Consider the following 27,423-nt stretch of genomic DNA (forward strand, 5'->3'; position numbering starts at 1 on the left):
GACAGAGAACTGCTGCACTGTCTAGTCATGTCCCATCCTTCCCCCTATCCATGGAGAAACTTTGGATGTTCATTGCCTTTCATTCCTGTACCTCAGTCTTTGCAAACATCTTGGTGACTAAAAGCTGTCTGTGGGAGAGGGAAGCAGCTCTGCTAGGACATCACACATTTGCCTGCAGTAAGGGAACCACATCCTTCCTGCTGCATAAGGATCTGAAAGCACGTGCATAACTAGCACAACACAAGCATCCCCTGAACATTCAGTTTGTGTCCAGTATCAAACCTCAGAGCAAGTCAGCATGGGCAAGGCCCCTGAATGATGATAGATGGCATTCTTTTGCCATGAAAACAGCAAGAAAGCAGCAGTCAGAAGCCATCAAATCTCTGCTGAATCACTATTGAATGCCATTCAGGCTTAACACAGCACCTGGAGCAAGACTTGTTGGCTGTTCAGAGCTGGTATGGGAACTGGCTCTGTGTGTCAGTAAGCGGATGGCCCACTAGCCCCATACCTCTAGTTCAGGTGATGAATGCAATTGGGCAAGTTTCTGCAGGAGATCTTTGCTCTTCTGCATCAACAAGGGGAAGGATGCAATAGTTGTGTTTGTTCTTAAGGGTGGTCCGTGCTCAGTGGAGGTTGGGGAATGCCAATGGGGAGCTGTGCAGCAGTTTAATTCTGTGGAGATGGGTTGGAAAGGTAGGCTGCCATGCTCTGATGGTTGTTTGGGACAAATCACAGCTGGAGCAGACTATGGGACCCTGGAGATTTAGTGCTTTCGGGTAGTGAGTAAGATAGAGCTGCGTGGCTCCTGCTGTGATGAATTAGCACCACGTAGCTACCCACTGTTCTGGGAAATTATTTGTATGTATCAAGGTGTAAACAATCCCTTCCTGTAGGAGGAGCCCAAGAAGGAAGCTAGGTGTCATCTTGTTCTTCTCTCAGAACTGGGACTGGTCCATACAGGGGTCTGAAAGCAAACTGAGGGTGGCTCAGTTGAGATAAGGCATTTGTGAGGCTTACTAGAGAGAGGAGCATTCAGAGGACAGAGCAAGCCTTGTCTGTTGCGGATGCCTGTCTGGCTCCTGCATAAACAGGTGTATTTATTTAGATATGTTAATATCCTTTGCTGCAGGGAAAGCAACCAAATCTGAATGCTCAGCCATTACCTGCTGCAGGGAAAGGGTGCATGCAAGAGGAATGCGAAGGGAGTTCTTGCTGCCAAGGAAAGATGAAAGGATTTTACAAATAGAGGTTGAAAAAAGCAAGTAATACTGGAGACTTTATCCCCACATAAAGGAGACAGAGCCTGAAGTGACGGAGAGTCCCCATTGCTTTCTTAAAAACACAGGGGCAAAACGAGCGGCTGAGCAGGAAGTAAGGCAGAAAACAAGATCCTGTAAAAACTGCCAGCAGTCAGGGAGGGAAGAAAAAAATCTCGAAGTACGCAAATCAACTTTGATTTGATGCTAACCCCAATGTCACACTATAGAGGGATAGGCTTGCAATAAATAAATAAAAAAAGGGCACCCAAAAAAATGAGCCTGCTCCGGTGCTCCCACCTCTCTGGGTCCATGCCAGACTGTGAAGTTCACTTTCAAAGGCAAAGCTGACGCGGAGACATTTGACAGGACTCATGCTTCTAAATCACATGGGTGCTTTTGTAAACATTACTTCTGGGTGTACTTAATATCTCCACTATTAATCGGGTTGCGGGGAGTTAAAAGCCCATTAATGGCATTAACGAATGCTACTTAACTGTGCTGAATTGCAAGAGCAAGTTTAGGCAGAGAACAAATACAATGTGACTTTGGAGGAGCAGAGAGCCAGGCAAAAAAATAACATTTTCATCTAGGGGATAAAAACCAAACAAACAGAAAGCAAACACCTGTTAATCAACCCAAAACACACAGCCTATGAGAAGGCAGGAAACCTTTGGCAGGTGATAGTGAGAGAACTTGTGAGTGTGTTGGTGAAAGCCAGATGTGGGGCTCAAGAAATGGAAGGCAGGAGGTGGGCCGATACGTGGAACAGATGTGATAAGATCTTGGCATGCAGTATGGCTACAAGGACGGTCAGTGGAGTTTGGTCTCGCTGGCACAAAGCGCGCGCAAAACACCACCAGGAAGTTACAATCTTGATCCGAAATCTGTAGCACACCAGGCCAGGGAGGCAGTGATAACCTGGATGGTGTTCCAGCAAAGTGACAGCAGGGACTGAGGGCCTGGAGGGATCAGCCATGTCCAGGTTTTTGAAGACTGCAATGGGACAATGCCCCAAACCTGCTTGGTTTGGCTCTGTATTGGCTGACTGTGTTTATGGGTGCATGTTAATACCTGCTCGCACTTACTGGTTTCTGAGCAGCCAGGACAAAGAATCTTTAACATGGTTCTTGCCTGTTTGTAAAGGTTTAAGGGGGGGAGGAGGAATGGGGTTAAGGGAAAATTTAACCTGAATATCGTGGGGAAAAGGTTAAACAAATAAGTGCACAAGAATATGAACATTTCCTCCAGATCTTTGCCTGAAGCTTTCAGAGGAGGTAACGTGGCATGTATCTCATAAAGTTCAATTCTGTATTGTCACAGAGGACAGGTGGATAACCAAGTTCTGCCTTTCTAAATATGTTAACTGCAGAGTATTTCAGATAGATAGACACTCGTTTCTGTATTCTCAGTGTCCTTATTACCTCTTAAAAATGACATTAAAAAAACACTGTGGCTGGAAACATGAAATGCTCAGAAATGGGAAGTGCTAAAATCATGATTGTTCATGCAAAATCATGATTCTTCATGCAATTCAGCCTTCTATATGAATCTGCATTGTGTTACAGTCACAGAATGGTCACTGTATGGGGTAGATCATCACTGAACTCACTGGGTAACTATTCAGAATTTTTTCTTACCCTCATCACTTGACCTCAGACCTTGTTTACTAAACACCACTTAAGCTTTGCATAGAGTGCAAACGGATTACATTTCCTCATGGGCTTTTCTGTGACACTTTCACTCCAAATCTGAGCAGTTCACAAACATGAAGACATTTCCCCTTACTGCAGACCTTGCGAAAAGAGGAAGGAGCTAGCACCACTTCCATCTTACTAAAGTGGAATGAAGACAGAGAGTTTAGAGATGGGACCACTAACTCTGTCTGGCTGTTTGATTTACAGCTACATGAGTTTGCTTTTTTTTTTTTTTTCAGTGTTGTATATGTTTAGACATTGGCATGTTATTTAAATCTGCAGAGAATTTACCCTCCAAGCAACTATTGTGAAAGACAAAACTGCAGATATATAACAAAACCAATTGTGTTCTGTGAATATGAGAGCTGAGCACTTACTGAGAGAAAAGGACAAGGAAAAAAAAGAAAATTATTGAGGGGATCAGAGGGAGAGTGGGGAGGGAGAATGGTGTGTGGACGAGAAAGTCTAATATTGTAAAAGGCTCATGAACAAATGAAATGAGCACTGGAGAACATCTTTGGGCAGGACATGGCGCTAGGAGGATAGAAGAAAGATGATCTAAGCAGGACCTAGGATACCCTTGTTAGAAAGTTTTGATACTAAAGCCACCCGAAATGGAGAGGGAATCACAGGCAAATGTGTGATGGCCTGATATGAACTATCTTGGGAGGCAAAACACATCCCTGACTGAAGAGAGGGGGAGTGTGGGGGAGAGAATTTCTGCCAGGATTTTTGCCAGGAGTGGCCAGGATTTCTTGAACCTCTAGTGCCAGGGACTCCCATAATTTGGTGTTGAAGGCACAGCTCCCAGCAACCTCGCTTGCAATGGAGATCGCTCAGCACTTTTGCCAGTCTGGCCCCAGGTGTCCATAGCTTGGCAAACAGAGCGGGAGGTAGCAGCCAACTGTGAAAATGCTTATTTAAGTGACTTGCCAGTAACACACAGGGACTCAGTGAAAGGAGCAGGCCTAGCTGAATTAATGACCAGATCATGTCCGCCTCCAATCCCTTTCCTAACTTCCTACACACCCCTCAGCTTGGCAGTAAAGGATGCAGGGGTCCTCTGGGAAAAATCCAACAAAACTGTACGTGATCACGCCATTAAGGACTGTACTATAAAGCAGAGGCACAAAGGGGAGAAATTAATGTTGTATGGCAAATCTCCGGACCTGTATTTCCTCACTGCACTGTGCAGTCGTAGTGCAGTTTTAGCATAGTTTTCCATGTGTAAGCCTTGGCTTACTGGGGGAATCACTACAAAGTTTCAGTGCTTTCTCTCTTACCCGTCAGAGAGTGCACAGTGTGGAGACATGCTGACCTTGGCATTGGTCACCACGGGAAGGGGACCCGGAGATCCACTGCCCTCTGCCACCAGAGATGACGGGAGAGCAGTAGAGACAGGAACACACTGGGCTTGTTCTCAGAGCCTGGGCAGCCAACGGGCATTGAGACTCCCCAAAGGAGAATTTTCTATGGCTTGAATGCACCTTCTCTATCACTTAGATCCTGAGCGATATTCCCCTGTACACCACGGTGCTCCCTTCCTCGTCTTACCCCTTCTCTCACTCACACCACCCCATCACTCATCTCTGGCTAGTGCCTCATGCTTTTTTCCACTCATAGCCCCCAGCTCCTTCCAGTTTGCATCTCTGCTTACCTCTCTTTCCTGGAAGGCAGAGTAGGTCCAGGCCTCTCACAGCCGGAGGACTCAGTAGCAGGGGTGGATGAAGCAATTCCCCTCAGTCCTCATGTCCCTGTGCAGGGGCACATGGGTGCAACTGCATCTCCTGCGTGGTGGCACAGAGCTGGGCAAGATGAGACACAGACCCAGAAGAGATATCCAGGAAACCTTCAGGGAAAACCAGTGCTTGTCTTGCTTCTTCTGCTCACAAAATGCAAACATTGGCTTTTCTGAGGCTCATAAGGTGGCCAAGCAGGGGTAGGTTTAAGGAGGCTGCCTGAAGCACATCCTTGAGATGAGGGCAGCCCAGTATTCATGTGCCTGCTCTGAATCATGGGAGTCACAAATCATTAAGACTGTTTCACCATGAAGGAAACAATGCATTTTTCTTCTCCTTGTTCTCAGAAACAACCACACCACTTAGGCAGAAATGCAAAAACAAATGAACAAAACAAATTCAGCTTGAGGCAGACACCCAGCATGGAGAATTGTCAGGCAGATGGTTAATGTGACAAAGTTATAAGTAACTGAAAACTGCCTTTAATAAGAAATGTTAAGCAATTTCAGTGTTAGGTGGGACCATCTCTAGTGAAACAATGTCTCCCTCTTTCTCTTTTTAAAGAGGGCTTTTCTAAATTCAGCATACCAGCAAATTTGCTGAAGAAGCACAATGACGGAGCGAGAAAAGCCCCGTGGTGTAGCTGCTGCTGTTACATCACGAATGTGTCAGAGGACAGCGGGCGCCTTTCCACCAGTCATCCTGCTGCCGGGTCCCACTCCCTTCTCCTCCTCTTGGCCCCGTCTCCAGGGCACGCTGCCTTCTCACCCACCCGCGGCTGCTCAGCCTCCCGAGCCACGTCCTCCTTGCCTGTCCCACTGCTGGCTCGGGCAGCATCAGCCTGGAGCCTGTGCTAATAAGCCCAGCAAAGATCCTTACATTGGCTCCCTGCCTCTCTTTTCCCTCCCTTCTGCTGTCAGCGTGCCTCACTGGTCTTTTGGAGAAACCTCTGTCTTCCTAATCTACTGCAAGACAGAAGGCACCGAATTCTCAGCTCCTGATGGCTGCTGATGCTCTGTTGACTTTCTATGAAACCGAGGCTGGGTTAGTGGACTAGTGACTTCAGTGGGATGACCCCGCTCCACACCATCCAACGATGCGACCTGCTTTTGTCAATGGACCGGTGCCAACTTGTATCAGCAGAAACCCTGGCTTCTTGGCCCTGGTTTCAGTGTGGCTGGGCTGGCCATCGTCAGAGGGCTCCAAATAAATGCAGAAGTAGCTAGATACAACTATGTGCACCTTCCTCTTCTGTTTTATCTGCTTTCTGCTTCTTTCATCCCAGAAGCATGTAAACACAGAGCGAATAAATGTGTACATGAGTTTTCAGTTGTGTGCGCTGATGCTTGCCCTGTTTCATTCCTAGAAGATTTCCCTTGTCTCAGGAGATGCAGTACATGATGCCTTTACTGTGTTTGCATGAGCTGTTCCTGCTTGTTCCCCACCATCAGGTAGTGCATTTGCTCTTGACAGCATGCCTGCCATGACCAAATCATACAACCAGAGGATCACAGTGTGCTCTTCTAGAATCAGAGGGAACTGCTGTCTGCCTTACATTGTTTATAACCCTTGTGATACTTGGGCAAATCAGGAAAACTGTGCAAGACCTAGCATTGCTTTCTTAAGCTGTGCAAGCACTTACTTTCTTACCTCTATTGTTCTCTGCATGCAATTCAGGCCTCTGCTCAGTCATGCAGCATGTTGGGCAAAGTTGGACTCATGAAATTGGAGACTTGTGGTTTCATGAGTCTCCAGTTGAAGCATCCATGAAGAATTTGGTTGCTTTTAATAGGTTAAAAAAAAAAAAAAAGTATTCTGGATTAATATCAATACATACTACAAATGGTTATTTTTATTTATTTTTATCATGTTGTCAGACTGCCTTTGTTTTGTTTGGGAAGCCATTTCACACAGGTTGTGAAAATCTTGTCATAAACTTATGAACACAACATGTCTGAGAATCCAAACTTTCAGTTCATCATTTTAGGGTCAGTATCTATAGTAATTAAGAGATTCCTTTCTCTCTCTTGCTTCTTTCTACCTATTTATTTGTTTATTTATTAACTGAAAACATTTTATTTAGCTGAAACCTTTTCCCACTTGCAATTTTCAGTAAGCGCTAATAATTCATGATACTCAGTGACAGGTCTGTCCCAGACAATTAAATCCTCGGCAGACACTTTAATTTTTACATGGTTTTTAGCATCTGTGCAGGGAAATGTTTTGGAACCTGCCCAATGAATATATCAAAGGTGTTCAGCCCTGGGCTTTCCATGCCAAAGGAGATCTGAAAAACTTTATCATTGCATCTAATCTGCTGAAGAATTTGGCTTCCACCAACTGAGTCAATATTTCAGTCCAAGTGGAAATTTTCTCTTTGCATGTTCCTGTTTCAGAGGCCATTTAAGGTTGAATCAACTATGCTCTCCTCCATAATTAGAAAGGAGCAAGCATCCCCTTCTGTTTTGCAAATACTGCCACTTACTGTCATGCAGTATCTCCACGGCCTTCCACTGCAAGGCTGGTGGAATGTTTTGGATCATCCAGATCCAAGTTTCCATGACATCGTCTTCGCTTGGATTCCAGAAGTGTTTTGCCATGACTGAGGTTTCACTCTCCTAGACGCTGTCCAAAAGCGTAATGAGAGACTAACTCGACTCCCATTACATTACAGATCAACGGAGGGATAGGAACTATTCCTATTTATGTTTCAGTGGAAGGAGAAAGGGTTGGCTTACTGTCTCCTGAGTTGTCCTGTAACCATTAAGTCATCTTTCTACCCTGTTTTATTTATTAGAAAACTGTTCTTTCTTTCTTAGAGCATCAACGTTTCTCGGCTCAGGATTGGCCCGAAGGTCATTGTCCATGGACATAAATTTAAAAGGTAAAGCATGACTGCAGACAACATCACACCCACTCCACTGGAAGAACTTCTGTCTTCCACTTGCAGCTCAACGCACAGCTTGCAGTCATTACAAAATGGAGGGGTATACTCTGGGTGATTATTAGAGGGAATTATACTATGGCAGCCTGCTAAAGCTATGATATTATTTTCCTTTCTTTTTGCTATAGAAATTTTTACTCTATTGCAGGACATTTCCTTCATTCTTTACAGCATTGCTTGTGTCTCTACCCTAGAGAGTTCCCAGTCTAAGTTCTTCTCTTGTAGTCTTTGAAACTCCTGGTGGAAGCTAATAGAGTTACTGCAGTCTGACACTGCTGTTGCATAAACAATATGTGAGTGAAAGCCTTGTCTTGTGTAATATCCACATCTCAAAGTGACCTCCTAGGAGGGTTTTTTTTTCCGTCTTTTGTTTCTCGAGTATACAGGATGGGATTCCCAACCAAAACCAATGGGTATCAATCAGTTTATACCATCCAACAATCTGATATAAGGTCAGTAAGGGAGGAATCTGTCACATATTGAATATAAAACACTGCATTCTGAAATGTGCTGAATTCTCTCTTTTTTTTCTGTTTTATGTATTTTCTTTTTATTTTCCGTTATGTTTCCATGTTTCCTCTCCTCTCCTCTCCTCTCCTCTCCTCTCCTCTCCTCTCCTCTCCTCTCCTCTCCTCTCCTCTCCTCTCCTCTCCTCTCCTCTCCTCTCCTCTCTTCCTCTTCTCTTCCTCTCCTCTTCCTCTCCTCGCCTCCATATTTTAAGCAAGGAGAGAAAAAGAAAAAATCAACGGCTGAAAAAGTGCTACCCCTTCTTTTTACACAGACAGTGCAATTTGCCTACTTAATCATTTCCTAAATCTTCGTGTCACTCCTAAGTTTCAGAGCCACTGCTGGAGCTTCTTGCTGTGATTATGCCAGTCTGATGACAGCTGTTTAAATTGTGTGGCTTCCTGCTCCGTAGCATCGGACAGGCTCATCAAACCCTGAAAAACAATTTTTCCGTCTGTGACACTGTGCAGAGTATTTTCAAGAGAAAGCTGATTTGGAGGTGACTCATTTGGGAGAACAGAAGTAAACAGCATCTTCCTTCAGTTATTCTGGCTGCTCGTCCCCTTCCCCAGCCCAGGAAGACCCCCGGCTCCCTGGCTATGTGCCGGTGGGTGCGGATACAACCTGGAGGACTGTGGGCTCTCCTGGAGAAGCTGATCAGCCTTGTCAGGACTGCAACAAAGCGGCCCACTGGCTGAGTTTGGACTTGGTATGACTGCTGGCAGGTGGCTGAGGCATGAATACGTTTCCTTACCTTCTCCCCCAGCATGCGACACATCTGTCTGTTCCCATCAGAACAGCCGCATGGGCAGGGCACAGATGCTCTGCGTAGAAGGGAAGGCAGAGAGGGACACCTCGTAGGTAGAAGTGCCTCTGGGATGTCCCAGAACACTTATGAGACACTGATTTGTTTTACTCTCACCTCATACAGAGGAGCAGTACAAAGACAGAGACGACCAAAATGTTATGTGCACCCTCAGCATGTAAATGAATCGCAGCCCTCGTGCTGATCTCTCCTACCACCTCCTGCATACAGCAGGCTGAGGAAGTAGAAAGATAGGCTGGGATAAAGGCAGCACAGAGAAGCTCATATTGCCTCCTACCACCATCTATTTACCATTCCCTGAATCAACATCCCCCTTCCGTGGCTCCAAAATTAAGCCACAACTTTAAACTGGGAATGTTTAAAGAAAGGAGGGGGAAAATAAGTGTCTGGGCCATTCTTCAAAAGCCCCGTGTAAACACTGGGTGACCCATTCCTTGTTCTTTTCCTAACCTGGCTGAACTCTGGAAGCAAGCAATAAACAGCAAAGGTTAATTAAATCCATTTCTAAGTTTAACACCCCTGGCTCCCCACCCTGTCCTAACCAGACTTTGGGGGCTGTGTGCTATGGGCAAATATAACCTGGTTTGAATTCTAAAACATGATTTCAGGCTTCCTTTAGAGACAAAGAAAACTGATTTCTGTATGCTGAAATGAGTCATTCAAGACAGGGAACCTAATTAGGGTTGCAGCAGCAGCTAATTTCCCCACCAAAAAGAAATTTTGTGCACTAAAGAATGAAGTGCTAGTTCCGGGCAGCAGCACCAGGCACTCAGTGTAATTATAATTTATATGGCCCTCACTGCTGTAGTAGTTAAGTGCTTGACAAGAACCAAGGGATTTGCTCTGAGGTAGGGAAAAGTTTTCTTCTCTTTTACAACCGGGGAACCACAGCGCAAAGATGAAACGACCTGCCCCAGACTATTCAGTGGATCTAGCCAAGCTGGATTCAGGTTGTGCTAGTCCATCACTAACACTTTCAGAAGGAGCTTCAGACCTTGATTTTGCCCTTGCCTCTGCCCTGCTCACAGTCCTTAGAAATCCTGATCCTCCTCTTGAGCAGAGCAATGAAGGGAAGGAGAAACCTTCCCCTCAGCAGCAGCACCAGGTTTCCCCAGGTCCAACCCCAGATTATTCGAGTGACTGAAATCACAACATGAAATAGAGAAATATTGCCTGGATTTCAGAAGGTGAAGGGCTCAGACTCCAGTCCTCCAAGGATGTGATGATGCTTTAACTGTATCCCAACCCTTTTCTGAGAAACTCATACCTGATCTAGACCTGCCACCATTCTGATGCCTCACCGGGATGCCAGGTACAAAAGTAGGGTTAGATGTGAGTAACCCTAACATCTCCCTGGCTTGCAAAATTACACCATGGGCTGCCCTGTCTCCTATTTTGTCACTCTAATAATTGTGTAATTCAAAGCTTTTCTGTGAATCCAAGGGGAACATTAGTTCTTGCAAAAGAAGCAGCATAGATCTGGGGTATCTTCGGGAGGGGGGAGGAAATGCTGATTTACTTCAATGAAAATCTTTTCTGTAGGAAAACAAAAGCCAGGCTGCAAATATACAGTGGAAAGTCTCTTCTTTCTCAATCCAAGGCATGCTGGGGTTTGTGCTGGGGAGCTAATACCAGCCAGAATCTGTCGGAGGCCAGCAGAGGTTGCAGCCTTTGCCACTGCCTCTGAGCTATGTTTTGAGCCAAATGGGAAAAGGCCAAATCCGTTTAGGAATGGGGCTGAAATAGTGCCTGCAAATGCTAGGCTCCAGCTGCAGTTGTCTGCACTGGTACAGGAAGGCTGGGAGGCTTGCGGCAGGGCCAGGTGCCTGCTTCCATCAGTGTTGGTGCAGCTCAGAGACGTGCAGCCTCCGGGCGGTTTGGCGTAGCACGGAGGTTTCCTCCAGCCAAGGAGCTTAGCACTGCCTGAGGCTTTCCTCTGGGCCCCAAATCCGCTTTCTGTCTTGGGGGCTTTTTTCAGTTTTGGAGGTCAGCCTAGAGCAGGCTGAGCAGCTGGATAGGGTTTCACTTTCGCCATAAGAGGATATCTTTGCTGTAGGAAGCCCTTACAGTAACTCTGTAAACATGAATGAACATGTTTCCCTGATAATGTCAAGTGAAAAATCCCATATTTTTCTCTTTCTTAATGAGCAAGTCTTGCCCTTCGGTGTCTCTGACCTGGAGCACATGCTATTGCTGTTGGGTGACAGTGCTGTAATCCCATTCTTGTACTTGATTTATGGAGGCAAGGCCTGGGGCTGCGTCGGGTCAAGGCCCCGTTATGCTAGATACTGTACGAGCTCCTAATGAGGGAGAGAGTCTGTACCACATGGACATGGGATGACAGTGAAAAAGAAGACCCAGAGGCTGAACCTGGAGCAGGGCTGATGTTTCCTGAATCCTGGAGTTATATCCCAGCTGCTGACTTTGTTGCCCTTATAAATATTCCTGACTTTCTGTGGTTCTAGCTCTGGCGCCAGAATAGCCTTGTATTTGCAGTCGTTTCACCTAATGGGTCAAGCAGCAGTTATTTGATGCACAGACACAACAGTGGGTTTAAACAACACATATGAACTTGATTATGGTTTCCTAGGGGGAGAGAACCACATCTTCTGCTGTGCTTCGGGCGTGATTCAGGGGATGCTTTTTTCCAGCTCCTCAGGTTGAGAGTGCCTGTGTGAATATAACCACAGTGACGCACGGGGCTAAAGGAAGGATGGGTCCAGCAATTAAATAGAAAAATCTGCTTAATTAGATAGAAAAAGAAATATGCCTTATTAATGACCTCAGGCAAGATGCTGATGAGCTCTGCGTGGTGCCCCAAAGGTTAGCACGGGCTGCCTCTTATGGCCATCACGTGAACAGGAAATCGGGGCAGACGGCAGAGCACGGCTTTCACATTTAATGGGATCTCCCTCCTCTCCAAGAGGAACAACACGAAGCAAATGGACCATCCAGCGCTGTCTGCAGCTCGTGTGTGGTCTGTGAGCATAACTACGTGTGCATCCCGTAAGGATGCTTACTCGAGGGGCGGCTTTTTGGCTGATGGGAGAGCAGCCATGCTGAAGGTCGGTGGAAAGTGGCACCTCAGCAGCCTCTCCTGCCATGTCAGGACAGCACTGGTCTGCAAATATTTCATGCTAAACTTTGGGTACTGCAGTGAAGAAAAGGAGAGAGCGTTCCCCAGACCCAAACATCCCCATACAACCTTGGTCTTTCCTTTTCCTTACCAGCCTGCCTCACACCTCTGTTATGTAGGTTTAGCCTACAGCAGCTCCCTGGGCTGGGCAAACCCCCCTCCAACAGCCTCTTGCTGTGACAGAGGCCCCCAGTGCTGTGCTTTTTTCCCACATCCATCACCACCAGCAGAATGTGGGAGAACCTTGGGGAAACCACACAGAAACCTGTCTCCGCTCCGCTCTGAAAGCAGACTAAATTTTGGGAAGGGGAGAGGGCAGAGGGAGGAAGGAAGAACAAATCCTCTTTCACCCTGTGATGTGCACACGTTTTCCGCTCACCTCCTTATTGTAAGCTCTCTCACCTCACTCCTTTCCCTGTTCCCTAATAATTCCAATAAATGTCAGATCCAATCTCACTTAATGAAATGTACACCTATTAAATGAACAAAGTGGAAAAATGGCCCACCCTGACTCCCTGTCTCGAGACCCAGCTGCAATGCCTGCTTTTTACCACACAATCAGATGATTTTTACCAGGTCCCCAGGAAATTTCTAGTACTATAAACAAATTTTAAAAATCCCATGGGACTTTCAGCTTTCTTCGTGAAGGAACCCTGAGATGTTATTCAATACTTGGAGCCTTTTAGTTCATGTGTGATCCCAAAACACTAACCGAAGGCAACATAATGTGATAGGTATTTACAACATAACCATTATCTTATCAGGGCTTCAGGTACAGCTGTAAATAGCCTGTTCCAGCTGGGCAATCTGCTGAGTTAAATGGGTTCTACTTTTAGAAGCAGGAACTAGAGAACATGTGCCATTTAAACAGAGATTCGCTTGCACCTGGGGGATGGATACTCAAAGAGCAGACCCCAGCCACGGAGGAGGTCCATACTCCATGAAACGTGGCTCCCTTCCTCTGACGCAGCAGGCTTGGCTCACACAGAGCACACTGCTAGTACGGGTGCTTTGTTGACAGAGTCCTGTTAGCAGCTCACCGAGCGTAGAGAATTGCTGTGCTGTTCCCTGGATGAGAGGTAATTTTTCTGTGGTCAGCCAACAAAAAAAGACAGGCAAGGTTGAAGGTGGAAAGAAAAGTGACCACATTGGAAGCAGTAAGAAGAAAGGAAGGGGACAGAGAGGGATGGAGGAAGGAGGAGACCATGAAAAACAAGGCCAGAGAAAGAGTAATTGTTATGGGAAAAAGCTTTGCTACTGCTTCCCTGGCTATGACCTGCCTGAATGGGACGAGATGTTTACTCTCTGCGCGCTGCGATACATCTTGTGCCAGGCAAAAAAGGCTGGTCCTCCACACCCTGGCAGCAGCATCGCTCTTACACAGTGTCAGCAGGAAACAAATCTGCTAAAGTTAAGACTCAGTCCTTGGGCTTAAAAGGAGCCTGATGAAGAATCAGAATAGGATTGCATCGAGTTTAAGATTGTCTAGAAACATTTCAGAGAAACGGCAGAAGGTTTTATCTCTGAGAAGAGAGAAATGGACTGCCCATTCCAGCCTGATGGAGATTAGTCTCCAGTCCTTCAGAAACATCCCAGAGGCAACTGTACAAGAGTTTTCCTGGCCGACGATGTTATCGACCATTTTGATGGGCTTTCTGGATAAAAGTAAACCTTGCTCATTCATGGCTATTTGGCAGCTGATCTATTGGAGAGTGGGGGATTTGCCGTGACAGACCACAAAGGAAGGTTGCTGCTAGAAGAGGACTTGAGCTGACAAGTAACACCAGGGGTTTGGGAGTCCAGAGAAACCAGTACTTGGAAGCATTAACATGCAGTGAGCCAGGGGTAGTGAATCTACTTACTTATGCATACCAGGGCACAAAAACTGTGCCAGGGTAAACAGAAGGCAGAGAGCAGATTAGTTTGCAATAAACATGGAAGCAATTGCAACAGAAAACAATGAGCTCGACAAAAGCAGTTTAGTTACAAATTTTCAATAAAAGCATCCCATATAACAAAACTATGCTGCTTTTGGCAGACTGTAAAGACACACAAAACCAAAGTGTATTTATGAACATGTGACTGGGGGGACAAAAACTTGGAATCAATAGGTTTGATGATGAGAAAGAAAGTGAAGTTCTTCATGTTTCCATTTACATGTACACAGCAAAGGTTGACAGGAAGCCACTTTGTGATGTTGGGGTGAGATGGACACCATCAAATTCTGAAATATTGTCCATACCAGCAGAGACTTTCTACTTTTATAATCAAGATAAAATGGCAATGTTGTCATATGCGGTCACACAGGATGGAAAGAGTCCATGTTGCCAAGCTACTCGGGATGTTTACAGAAGGGCAGATACTAATCAGGACATAGAAAGCAGAGGAAGCCCAAGTCACATGCATATCTGGGTTGAATCAAAGTTTACAAATGCAGATCTATATAACTTGTTCACCAAACAGATGCAGCATCTCTTTTTTAAAGAGCTGGCAGGTGGCCTTTGCTGCTTCGAGAGGGATTAAAAACAACATAAATATTCTCACTGATGGGAAAACCCAAGCGACTATCAAACTATATGCAATAATTGAGTCCTACAAAGACAGAGAAAGATGATAAAATTTACCTTAATTTTGGACATTTGCTGAGTGAATGGACACCAGCTGGGCAAAAAAACATACCAAACATCTCTTCCCCAGTCTGAGATGGTCTGGGTAGTGTCAGAACTTGATGAGGAGATGAGCTGGGTTGAAAATGGTCCATAGCTGGAAGCAGGAGTAAGCCTGTTGTGCAACAGGAGGAAGCAGAGATCTTTCTGGGAGGGGAAATGGGTCATCTCTGAAATGCACACATGTGGGAGGAAGGAAATTTAGGAGCACAGGTACCACAGTAAGCAACATTCTGCTGTTCATTTTGCTTCTTATACAAGGCAAAATGGCATAGCTGAAGGGACAAGTGGCTGTTGTGCCTTGTGGCAATGTCACTTAAGTAGCCAATGCCCACTACCCACAGCAGACGCGTGGGATTTGAGCTCACAGTAGCTAGTGAATGGGCTGCACTGAGGACTCTGTTTTTTCCAGGACTCTCTATAACAGGACGTACAAAGCTGGATCCCTCCCGATATAGATATCCTGAGCAAGGGTTTTTCCTTTGGCAATGGTTTCTGTCTGCAGCTTGTCTCTCAATGGCCAGCCTGGCTGGGCAATCAGATATGGAAAAATAGGAGAGCAAGCTGTCATAATTCAGCTACCTTACCCCCTTGCTGGGGGTGTCAGGGTTACCACCCATCCTCAACTCGACAGCCTGGGGCTAATCTTCAGTTCGTCCCTTGCACGAGGGTCTGAGGGGGCTCCTTAGAGGCTGCACGGCTTGGACAGGATGGTGAGGGACATGGGGTGGGATGAAGTGAGTATACAGGTGTGCCTGAGCAAGAGTATTTTGGGGGTGATGTCACAGCCTAAATCTAGAGGCTGTCTGATGTAGGAGAACCTCTTGCTCCTGCCAGAGATGGAAGAAGGTCTGTGCACAGAGGGCATGGCAGGGAGAAGCACGAAGGTAATTCGCAAAGGGTGGCTGAAGCATGAAAAGGGAGCTGTGTGGCGAAGCCAGAATGACGTGTGCCTAAATAGCGGACGTCAGCATGCAACACAGTGAGGTCCTTCACGAGGTAACACAGGGAGCTCTTTTAAACACACACATACACGCACGCACAAAAAGAACAATTTATGGTTGTGTCAGACTCACGTCTGGGCTTCTCATTAAAATTAATGAGGTAACGTCTCAGAGGCATTCTGAAACGGATGCTGCCCAGAGAGCAAGGGAAAGACCTCTATCACTTTGAAATACCTACTTAGCAAAATCAATTGCAATTTTTACTTGCCACGACCATGCATCAGACTCATGCCAAGAGCATAGGACACTGTTTAAACTCATAAGCAACCGACCTTTCTTCAGTCGTTTTTGTTACAATGACCAAGATTCAATGGCCAGACTCGTGCAGAAAACACACATAATGTGATCTGTCTGGGAGAGGTACCAGGCTGATCCTATTTCATATAGTTTTTGTGCTTATATGGAGGTGAGGACTAGATTTCTGTTAATACTTTTTATATTTTCTTTTGTCTACAGAGGCAAAGAAATGAGGGAAGACGTAGAGGCAGAATGGTGTGCAACTGCTGGTCTCAATGACTGCCAGCATCCTAGAGCTGAACCCACAAGACCTTGGTGTTCCTTTCTGTCTGCTGTCTCAAATAGATGTGAAACTCCCAGCCAAAGTGTGTATCTTACCCCCTCCCTTCCTTTCCTTCAACCAGTGGCTGGTCTATGAAGAAAAAAACAGCTTGCATAACCCAGCTAATCTGCAGTGCAGATCTTTATTACTTGTCTGAAACTAATAACTCTTCCGTGGCAGACAAAGTGGGCAATCAATACAAATCCACGCAACAAAATGTTTTGTCCAATTTTTATTTAAAAGACGGTTTTGCTTTTGTTGCAGTGCCTCATGTTGAAGTTGCAGAGTTGGTCACTCGGTTAGGAGATGCCGAGCATGAGGAATGCCTCTGCCTTGTGCTCGAGAGGCATTCTGTTGCTCTCTGGTTGCATGAGCACACACTGTATTTTGGTATGACCTCTGCCTCCTTCGGCACACAGAGCAGGCTGATCTGGGAAAGAGTCAGGCTGTGGAGGAGGAAGCTGCTCTAGATTACCTGCCCTGAGTGGCACTGATGCCTTCTGCATGGGTTTCATGGCAGGAGCAGCAGGGAGTGTCCCATAGGTGAGGCAGAGGGATGCTGTGCTGGAGAAACAGATGCTCTCCTGCCTCTCTGGGCAGCTGCAGAGTCCATTCAGACCAGACTTTGTCTGTCACTCGCTGCAGGCTGTGTTTTTCGTGCAGACAATGTTTGTGGCACTGCCAAGAGTGCACACCTGGAAGGGAAATCAGTGGGAGCTGTATGCTGAATGCATAAAATGCTGTAAGATTGCCAACAGTTTTGGGAAATATAAGCCCTGAGTGCCTTCATTTTGGAAGCAATAATTAGTGAGAAACTTCTGGCAACTTTGACCTCTCTCTTTTATTGTGGGGTTGCACCATCCCCTCTCCCATGCATGCCACAGAGAAATAAGCATCAATATGTTGAAGCTCTCTGATCTGATGGTAAGGTCGCAAGGGAATTCAGTAAAGCTGTCTACCTGGCAAAACAGAACAAACAAAAAAACAAAACCCCAAACAAACAACCAACAACAAAACCAGGAAAAATCAGTGCAAAACAGGCCTGTGGGTAATGCACTGGGTAAGGAGGGCAAATAGCTACGCTGAGTAATTATGCCTACAGTTAGAACAGTGGAAGCCCTGTGGAAAAAGAGTATGGGATTGTGAAATTAAATGCTCTACAGATACATATGCTCAAGGTTGAGCATGCAGATTGCAGAGGCAATGTGATGTCTGTAGGAAACATCTTTTGTCTGGCAGGTTTCACTGGATGCATGTTTGCTCCGTGTAGGGATTCTCGTGCTAAACAGTAAGTGGACATGGAAAAACATCCCCTTTCCCACCAGCTGAACATCTTTCTCATGTCTCCTCCTTGTCTTACATGCTACATGATTTAGGAAAGTCCCTAATCAAGATGCCCTGTTCTGTGTTTAATAATTGGTCTAACCCTCATTGTACCTGTGGGTTGGCTTCTTGGCTGCTTGCTATTTTATCCCTGCTGTATCAACCTCTCTGTTTTACTGTGTAAAAGAAAGAGATTCCGAAGTTCATACTGACTTTTCCAGTCCACATATATCAGGAAATCGGAGATGCTGGTCTTTCTCTTTCTGCATATTCTCAAAGACAGCACACAGCCTCTTCAACATGATGTATCAGTAATTTCATTTAAGCCGGAGAATTATCTTTCAATATATATCATCAGTATATTTGAGTTTCTTTTTATATCAATTTGATAAAATTAAACTGGACCTGCTTTCTGCAAGTGTCCTGGATATTTTCTGTTCCTGTTATAATTGTAACATCTATTTATTGTACATTAAAAAAAGAGGCCAGGGAGAAGTCTATGCTACCCCCTGTAGTCTGACTGTCATTGAACCTTGTCTCACTTCTCCAACCTTATGCAGAGTTTAACAGTATCAGACACGCGGGAGCCTAGAGTCATTTCATTAATAACTCACAAAAATGCAATAATGCTTGAAAAAGAGAAACATTTCCTGACTTCCTAGCTCAAGCCAGTACAAATAAAATTGTTGGATAATAGGAAATGATGAAGAGATGAAAGTGGTCCATCATCCCGTCCTTGGTCAGCCGGTTCTTATCCTGTCCCTGGTTCTCATTTCATGTTTGGGTCCCTTTCTGTTGCCATTACTTCTGTTCTTATGTGAGCAGCTGGTCAAGCCTTCTGCCCTCTGGAAAACCTATTTTTCCTTCTCCAATGGCTGCTGTTTTCCCCAGTCTCTTCTTCATGTGTCCTTCACTCTCCTCATCCAAAGGTCTGTCCGTCAAGTGATCTTGAATGTATACATCTGTAAATCTTGTGTTGTTCTGTAGAGCACCTTCCTTCCCTTCCTCGTGAGACCAGTGTATTGGCAATATGAATTTCTGGCTGACAGCATCCTCTTTCCTGAGCTATGAAAGGTGGTATTTCTTGGCAGCACCCAATGCTGTTCTGTCAGGCTTGAGGATAATTTTATGTCCATGGCAGCTCGTGGTGTCACCCTAATTGTTACTGACCCTCTTTGAATCTTCTCACTGCTGCCATCTTCATTTCTTCCTCGCTATCCTCCAGGTAGACACAGCCACTGCTCCCATTCCTTTTCAGCCCTTCCTCTGGGCTCAGCGATTCTCTGCCTGTCAGCTGTGACCAAGGGCAGGAAGTGTCCATCTGTGGCTCATACTTCAGCCCTGCTGCCTGCTTTGGGACTGAGCTTGCTTTTCAGCTCCTTTCTAACATCCTAAGAGTTACCCTCTAGCCCAGACTGCCTAGTCGTCCTGGACTATTCAGTCTTATGAAAGAATCAGCAATCTTGTTGTCAGAGGGAAAGAGAAAGAAAGACGAGTGGGCCAACACTCGAGGGTTTTGTTCCTGCACAGGTGAGTTTAAGGGAAGCCTTGAGGTTTTATCTGCAAAGTGGCAAACCAGCGTCTCGGCATCAGCCCAGGACCCACGCCTGATTATTTCCTCTTTGAGTAAGTGCTCTGGCATAAGGGTGTGGATGTTGGCAAGATGTCTGGGAAAGGATTTTGGATACATCACCAGCCCAGATTCCCAGGGAGAAGAAGCGTGTGGACTGCTGTGTGGCAAAGCTGCAGGCTACAAAGCACACTTGTGGCATTGAGTCCAAGGCAAACAGGCCCTAAGAAGCATTCTGGCTGGTGTGCCCATATTGCTGGGCCAGCCCTTCTGGCAGAGAAGCCAAAGAGGAGAAATCATGTCTCCGTTGTATTGTCACTGCTTGCCATGGTACCCAGGCACCTCCTGTGTTCGGCAGCGGAGGACTGCAGGCAGCTTGGGGATGAAATGCTGCTTGCCTGGTAGGAGAGAAAACATCCTCCAGCAGTGGGTAAGAAAACAAAAATTCTTTTTTCTCTCAGTCCAGCTGGTCAGTATCATAGTTTTGAGCATTTTACATTTTAACCGTTCTTCCTCTTTTGAAATGTGACTTCTATTTGGTGACCCTCCTGCACTGAATTTTGGTGTTACCCAGGACTAGAGAGAATGCAGACTGCTCCCCATAGTGACTGATGTGTTCCCCAGGTACAATTTGTCTGCTGCTGTGCTGCAGTGGCCCTGCATCCCCAAGAAGTCCTCTCCTCAAACACTGCAGATGATAAGTCAAACCCTGTTAGACTGCCCACAGCTCCTCTGCTCCCTCCGGGGAGAAGGTGTTAGTGGGAGTGATGAGTACATGCTCTGGCTGGAAAGACTTGTCCAGCTCTGGAAGAGATCTCACTCCTGCTGGTGGGTGTTGGGGACCAGGGCATGCCACCCAGACATATCCATCTGCTCAGCGGCTGCTGGGATGACCTGTGTAAGTGCACGCACAGTGGTCAGTGGAAATCACGAGACACCCTCTGGACTGAGACACCCCGCCAGAACAATGAAGCATACGAAGGTTAGTGACTTTCTCAAGCCAGTGGCTGGGAGACATCCAAGGAATGCAATGGGAATATGACTCTGCTGGGATGCTGCCAGCGACTCAGGATCACATGCTTACGTGATGCTTAATATGCCATGCAGTGCCTTTGGGCATCCGATGCCAAGCGAGACCTTCATCCCTGGGGCTGGACTCTGCACCGTGCAGAATTCGGAGCAGGACTCATCCTGCCCTTTGTGCCTCACCTGGGGGTTTAAGCAGCCAAAGGAGGGACAGGGTGCCAGGCGGTTCTCTTCAGTTCTTGGTGCAGGTGTGGAGGGAAGGATACGTCCTCTCCTCTGCTCTCCTCCTCCTCCCCTCTCCAAGGATTTTTTGTTGTGCATTGCCTGGGGGTCTTCTATGCAACCTAGCAAAGGTCCTCCGTGAAGGTGTGAAGTCAGCTCGGGCGTTGAACACCAGCCAGGACCACTAGTGGCCATGTTCACATCCATTGCCTGTCTGGTGACCACCATTTCCTTTGCATCAGAGTATTTTGAATGAGATGCAGGTCTTTCAAGGAGGCAACACGACCATGGAGCTAGAGCTAAGTCACTGCGGGCAGGTATTGCAAGAAATCTTTCTGCCTTGCTAACTTCTTCGAGGCTGAACAAACTTGATCAGCTTCCTTTCCCCCAACCTTCAAGAGAGATTTTTTTCTACAGGGTGTCTGGGCTCTTATCAGCTTTGTTAAAGGCATCTTACCCGAGGCTGACAGCACCCTCTTCCGTCCCTCCAGCAGCTCCTTTCATATCATCAAAAGGCAATGGGTGTGTTATCAGGCAACGGTTTTGCTAAATCATGAGATTACCTCAACTCACATTTTAAAATGCGTGTCTCTAACCCTTGAAGGTCCAGAAGAAAGTTTAATATTTTGAAACACCTAGATTTCAGCATCAGCATGAAAAAAAAATCTTAATTTTCAAACATATTTTGAAAATCCTACAGTTTCTTACCAGACTTACATTTCTGGGTACCTGAACTCTGTTTTTTGGGGGGCAGGACTACACCAAGGAACAGAGGTTCCTAGCAAAAAAGTTTCAACAGACAGCAGATAACCTTATCCATGGTGAGATCGTCCTGGAAAAGCACTTGCAAACACAGAAAATCTTTTAATGTAGGGGTAGGAGGAGCAGTTGCTTCCTTTTGTGAGTCTGTGAATGACAGGTTGTTCTTCTCACAGCCCTGAGACACTCAGGAGCATGAAATTGTGCTGTCGAGTAAGCACAGAGACAGGAGATACCCAGAGAAATGCCTCTAGTGGAAGCTTTTGGTCTGGTCTCCGTAAATTATTTCTGTAAGCAATGTGAAGGCATTAAAACATAACATGAGCCAAAAAAAGATTTGTTAGATCTCTGGGATCAAGCACCGTTGTTGTTCCAGGCTGTTTTTATGCAGCTCTCAGCACCGTGGGGTCCAAACTCCTAAGGTTCCTTTCGGAGCAATAATACAGATAAGAAGCTAATGGGACTGGGAGCATAACATCCAGGAAATCTGGTGGCCACAGGAAAGACATTGGTGACAAAAATACAGCTTCAGCAAAGGATTAGGGCAGCAAATTTTATAAGAACATAGGTGTGCAGTAGATATCTTTCTAGATCTGTGGTAAGGAAAGTCTGCAAAGGAGAGATTAATTACACAGAAAGAGTTAAATAAGCTCTGCCAGAGGCAACAGAGAAGGAGAAAACCATGACAAAGTGTTGTTGTTAGCTTCGACAGTCAACATGTCATAAAAAGATCAGGGTGAAGTATTCGTAAAATTTTGAATGACAGAAGTCCACAAGGTGTGTCATTTTAAAATAGACACGGGAGCACAAACAGAGCCCTGCACAAAGTTAACAGAGTTCATGGAAAGTAAATGGAATAAAATCCCATTGCACAATAGAATGGTGCTTCTGTCAGCCCGCCAATGATGTGAGATTTGGGTACATTACAGACAAAGAAGCCATGCCTGTAGACATTTGTACTGTGGATGCTGCAGCTGTGCGGGTAGTCAGCCCTAAAACAAAGTAATTATTGGGGACAATTAAAGGAACAAAGGAAAATGTGCTTGACAAAACCCTTACTGTAAGAGACCACAGGCAAGTTTTCTGAGGTCCGGTGGGTATTATTGCATGCAGTTGCAAAAGAACATCCATGCATCAATACCTGGAAAAGCTCTGCTGCTGGTCCTGGCAGGACCATGGGGTGAAGCACAGCTTAGACAAGAGGGAGCAGTCCAAAAATCTCCAGAGTCTTCAGAAAAGATGCAAAGGCAGTTTTGTTTTTTCAAAGGACCTAAAGAGTCTTTGACTAAACCTGAGACAACTGAATGCAAAAACATTGTGGATGCAGCTCCTGTGAGGCCAGCCCAGCCGGCAGCTCCTCGGGCCTGGTGCTGTTGTGTTTGCTTCAGTGATGCGAGCGCTTCTCTGCATGGGGTCACAATGCAGCTCTGGGAGGGACACGCCAGCTCACAGATCCCATCTGTCCAAAGCCGGGTACCTCCTATTGCTAAAATTATAATCTGGCTGTTAGTGAATGAGCCCTGTGAATAGAATAAGCCAGTATTTGGTTATCTCCTTCGGGCTGTTCGCTCCTTGCTTTTGGCAGGACGCTGTGCGAGTTAGTGTCATTGTGTTGGATGCACACTTTCTCCCTTTTGGCAAGTTTTGCTGTGAACTCAAGAGGGAAGCAGGCAAACCATTCTCAAATTCTGCTTAGAAGAATTTTTAAAGGCCAGTACAAGCTGCTAGAGGGGAAATCTGTCAGAACGTGGATTTTAAGAAAATCAGTTGATGCCAAAATTCAATGCAAGAGGACAGATGCTTTGATGTTGGTAAACCGATTCTTGGTGCTTGGATGGATGGAGCTATGGGAGTACAAAGCATTATTATTAAACCAAACACTGAGTTATTCAGAGGCATAAAACATTGAATTACAAAGGAGAAGGCCTCAAAACTTCCTTGCAAGAACACACCAGTGCATCACTCGTGAATGTGCAGGGAAGGCTGCTGACTTTCCCAGCCAGGGAAAGGCTGTTGTCGTTCACGTGAGCGTTCCTGAGATCTCAGGCTATTTATCCGAAATGCTGAATTTACAAGCCACTTACCCATGCAAGGAATAGGACCTGTGTGAGGCTCCTTAGCTGAGAAAACAAACAAGCAACAAAGAGGAAAGAAAAGAGGAATGAGTCCAGCCCTCTGGCTTCTTTATCACTTTTTGCCTCGGGACATGAGCCATGGCCTTTAGAAGGATGCAGCAAGCCTCTGTGCATCTCTGGGGTGAGGTAGCACTCCTGTATGCCTGCTGGGACTCCAGCAAAGGTCAAATAATCCCAGGAGCCCCCTTCTGCCCCCTCCGTCTCCCCAATGGCTCTCTTTTGAATGCAGCAATCACAGGGACACTGCACACAGATCCTCAGCGCACATCCAGGGAAATCCATGTGCTGGCGTCACCACCTTTTGAATAAGTGGGTCCCATTTATTTCACTGACACCTCACAGCCCCCTGGGAGCCTTGCCAGGAGGATCCTGACATGCCCCAGAGGACCTGTCACCAGAAAGCGCTTCCCAGCCTACTCCGAAGGTAAATGGCTTTTTTCCCTTGCTTGCACTGTGGAATTCACAGTCCAATTTACAAGCCCCTCTGAGCTATTAGTAGTACAGCTGATAAGCCAGGAAACATTACAGAAGCTGCCCCCTGCATCTGTGATTTATATTCCTTGCTAAATATAAAACTCTCAAGGCTCAGCACATCAATATTTTGGAACGGAGCACATGGAAATATTTGATGGATTGGGGAGAACAGATCTCTTTGGCCATTCGCTCACACTTGCCCTTTTGTGAGCAATCTGTCTTTCCCTGCAGCAGACAGCGGAATTTGGGCACAACAGCTGGAGTTCCAGTATCTCTGTGCTTTATTTGTGAGGGAGCCTGGATCTGAGCCATCCAGGCACTGGCCATCTGCAGATGCAACTGTGGCACCAAGGGTTGCAAGAGCCCGTCTGAGCTTTGAGGGGCTGCCTGTCCTTGCAGCCTTGGTGGCACCTCTGCAGAGCACACTGGGAAGCAAGTTGTGCTACAGGGACTCCATGTCTTCTCCTCACTGTGCATTGGGATGGTGCCTGCTTAGCTGAGAGGCTGGTGTTCCCACTGTGGGCAATTTGGGCTGCGTCTCTAGGAGCAGTATCACAGCCGGGATACAGTCACCATTCAAGCCCAATGGTTCTCAGTCTTCCTCTAATGGTGTAAATTTGGGAACCTGATAGGTGAGACATACTGCTTCAAAGAAAGGAGGAATGGTCAGTGAATAACTGTCAGCAAGTGAGACTCCTTCGTTTGCCTAGGACAAGCAAAGCATCCGATCCATACACACATTATGACATGCAGTGTAGGCATACATCTCCAGCTGCTGTAAATCTTTTTAGCTCTGCTGCAGTCAAGGGATTTTTTTCCAGATGAGAATCTGGCCTTGGGTGGAGCTATGCCAGGTCTGCATCTCCCTGGATATGGATCTAACAAGTAACATTTCAGTTCTGCCACAGAGGTATCCAAATTTTGGACAAATCTCAGCATAACACTCATTTTATCAGCCCATGGTATGTTGTTTCAGTCAGAGGAGGAATATAACAGAGGAAAGGTGTGTGGCATTTTTAATGTATCATCAGGTCTATCCATGTGGCAGATGTCCTCTGACCTGTCAGATGGTCAGGCTGAGCCAGTTTAAGAACTTCAGCAGAGTGTGCTGTGGAAATCACACAAAACCCCTCAAAACTAGGAAAAACAACAACAAAACCAACAAAAACCAGCCCTTTCTGCAAACCCTTTCAGAGTTCCCTTTTGTGCATTCTTTAGTGTCTGACATTTATTTTGGAGTGGGGCAGAGAGGTGGATTGGCTGCTTGCCTGCCTTCTGGGGTAGAGAGCTTTGCATAAAAGGAAGGAGAAAGAGAACATCAAAACCAGATTGAGAGGAAAACAAAGTCACCCCTTTGTAGAGTAAGCCCACAGCTTTGTGCAGATTCGGGCTATAATGGTTGTTTTCCAGCTATTACTATTCTGAATTTGTCCCACTGAATAGCTAAGTGGAGTGGCCATGACAGAGTAAGAATTCAGATGCTCGTCCTCCTAGAAGGAGGACTGGGTTGTAACACAAAGTGGGAAGTAAAAGGTGCACGTAGCTAGTCCTGCTGTGTGTAAACCTCTGCACTGTTCGCCATAATACTGTGTGCGAATCACTGCATCCCAGCACACAGATTTGAGCTAGCAGTGCAAGTCTATTGCTCTACCTGATTGGGTTTCTCTGATGTATTTGATTCTGCAGCATACCAGAATCTCTCCAAGATAAGGCCTGGTTCAGCGACCATCCCGACAAGGGGAACCCAGATCGCAGCCTGGAATGCCAGTCCTGGGAAGGAAGGGCCTCACCAGAGTGCTGGAGCATAATAGTTTCTTTCTGGTCATCATGCCTACTTTTCCACAGTCCTGGACAGATGGACAACCATTGCTTCTCCAACAGGAACAGATATACTCTGTGTACCACCAGACATAAAACTGTATCATACAGGACACCTCCCAAAGTCCTGAAAATCATCCTTCAGAGAAAAGGACCTGTAACGGATGTGAAAAGCCACAAATGGTTCAAGAAAGCAAGACTGCTATAAACTATGGCTGGTGCTGTTTTCTCTTGCAAAAGCAAATGTCTTATGTAAAACAGCAGCAAAGCTCTAACTTTCTTCTGGAGAGGCGTACCAGATCCCTGCAGTGTGCCTTCTGGAAGGGCTCCTGGAGCCACCTGTTTGTTGAGTAGTAGGCACGTTGCCAGACAATAAATCAGCAGAGCTCTAAACTTCCATATAGAATTCCCAGCTTCCTCCTACCATGCCTACAGCCTGCGTTTCGGCCTGGGCACTTGTTGCTATACAGTTTGGTGAAGCCTTTAATTCCCCTTTCCCAGACACGACCTGTGAGCCAAAGCAGGTAGAGCTTTGTCCCAAAAATGTCAAACAGAAAAACATACTGTGGGCAATGTCAAGTTTTTGTGTTTATACAGCCACCTCTGCTTCTAGTCACTACCACTGGACAATAAAATCCCTTCTTCAGAGCCATCATTTGTTGACATAGCTTGTCAGCTCACAAGAAACAGCCAGACAGTTGCACTCTTACACCTTCAGTAAAGCTGCAGCAGAAGAAGGCCTTCCAAAGCTAAGAACTGCAGAGTGTGCAGGTATGACCTAGGGAGACCATAGTCTAACTACCTACCTAAAATTACACCTCTGTTCTGAGCTGGTTTTCTGGCCTCCCTCTAAACTTTGGAGAAGTATAAGCTTATTCAGAGGGCAATCTGTCATGCCAAACACATTTGTCACACCTCTCTAAGGATGGATGAGACTTTATTATTAACTGAGTTACATCTTCTTCTAGGTCATCAATAAAAATGTTAAATAGCAGGGGGCTCAGAGCTGATGTCTGGGGGAATTCTGCAGGAAATATGTGAGCATAATGATAACTCCTGATTTAGAATGACACTTGAAAGCCTATCTGTTGATTGTTAATCAGTTTTAAAGTTGCCTTTTATTACATATTTCCTTAATAAAAATATCGTGTGATATCAAGCCAAATGCGTCACTGAAGCTTAGGTAAATCACATCAACTCTTCCTTCCACTGACTGAGTTTGTAAATCTCCTAAATCTGAGATTACACTCTAAACTGACACAGATTCACTTCATTGCCTTTGGGTGAGAAATAGGGGGGAAGGTGCTCCTTTCTGGATGAAGATTGTTTTCTGAGGATCAGATATGCCACCTCTGCCATTTGAGTAAAGACCAACGGTGTTCAACATCTCTGTGCAAAGAATGCATCTGTGTACTTGTATCTATTATATATCCTTGAAAAGGCAAGTGGTGGCTTCAGACCAATCACACACTTTTGGCTCCAGAAGACAGTATTTTAAGGAACTGGAGTGTCTTGGGCAACTGGTCCTTATGGCTAAAGGTTGTTCAGCTATAAGACCTTCCTCTGAGAGGCTATGAAAGCCTTTTGAGACACAGGCTCCAGAAGTCCACCGAGTGCCCAACCAGGGACCACATTCAGAAACATACATATTTATTGACTTCTCCTTTGTTCTATCCAATATACAGCATATATAGTTTCTTCTTTCCTTCTCTTATTTCTCTTGCTAGTCAGTCTGGGATTTTTATTTTATAAATTTACA

At 45.9% G+C, this 27,423-nt stretch overlaps 1 protein-coding gene across 10 annotated transcripts in view; it reads left to right on the top strand.

Annotated features, from left to right (window-relative positions):
- The window catches only part of LOC310896619 (uncharacterized protein), a 77,827-nt gene extending 50,726 nt beyond the window's left edge, over positions 1-27,101 (top strand). For 4 of the 10 annotated variants that reach the window (XM_083829079.1, XM_083829076.1, XM_083829080.1 and 1 more), the window contains exons 3-4: positions 7,515-7,579; positions 25,533-27,101. In XM_083829079.1, the coding sequence (XP_083685205.1) occupies positions 7,515-7,579; positions 25,533-25,872 (405 nt within the window). In that variant the 3' untranslated portion in view covers positions 25,873-27,101. Of the gene's footprint in view, positions 1-5,259; positions 6,090-7,514; positions 7,580-8,473; positions 12,759-16,234; positions 18,865-25,532 lie in introns of those variants that run through there. The other 6 variants (XM_083829081.1, XM_083829082.1, XM_083829083.1 and 3 more) reach the window with 5 other exon arrangements.
- Positions 27,102-27,423: the final 322 nt, after the last annotated feature.

Source organism: Anser anser (assembly GCF_964211835.1).
Source record: "Anser anser genome assembly, chromosome: 3".
Classification (NCBI taxonomy): domain Eukaryota; kingdom Metazoa; phylum Chordata; class Aves; order Anseriformes; family Anatidae; genus Anser; species Anser anser.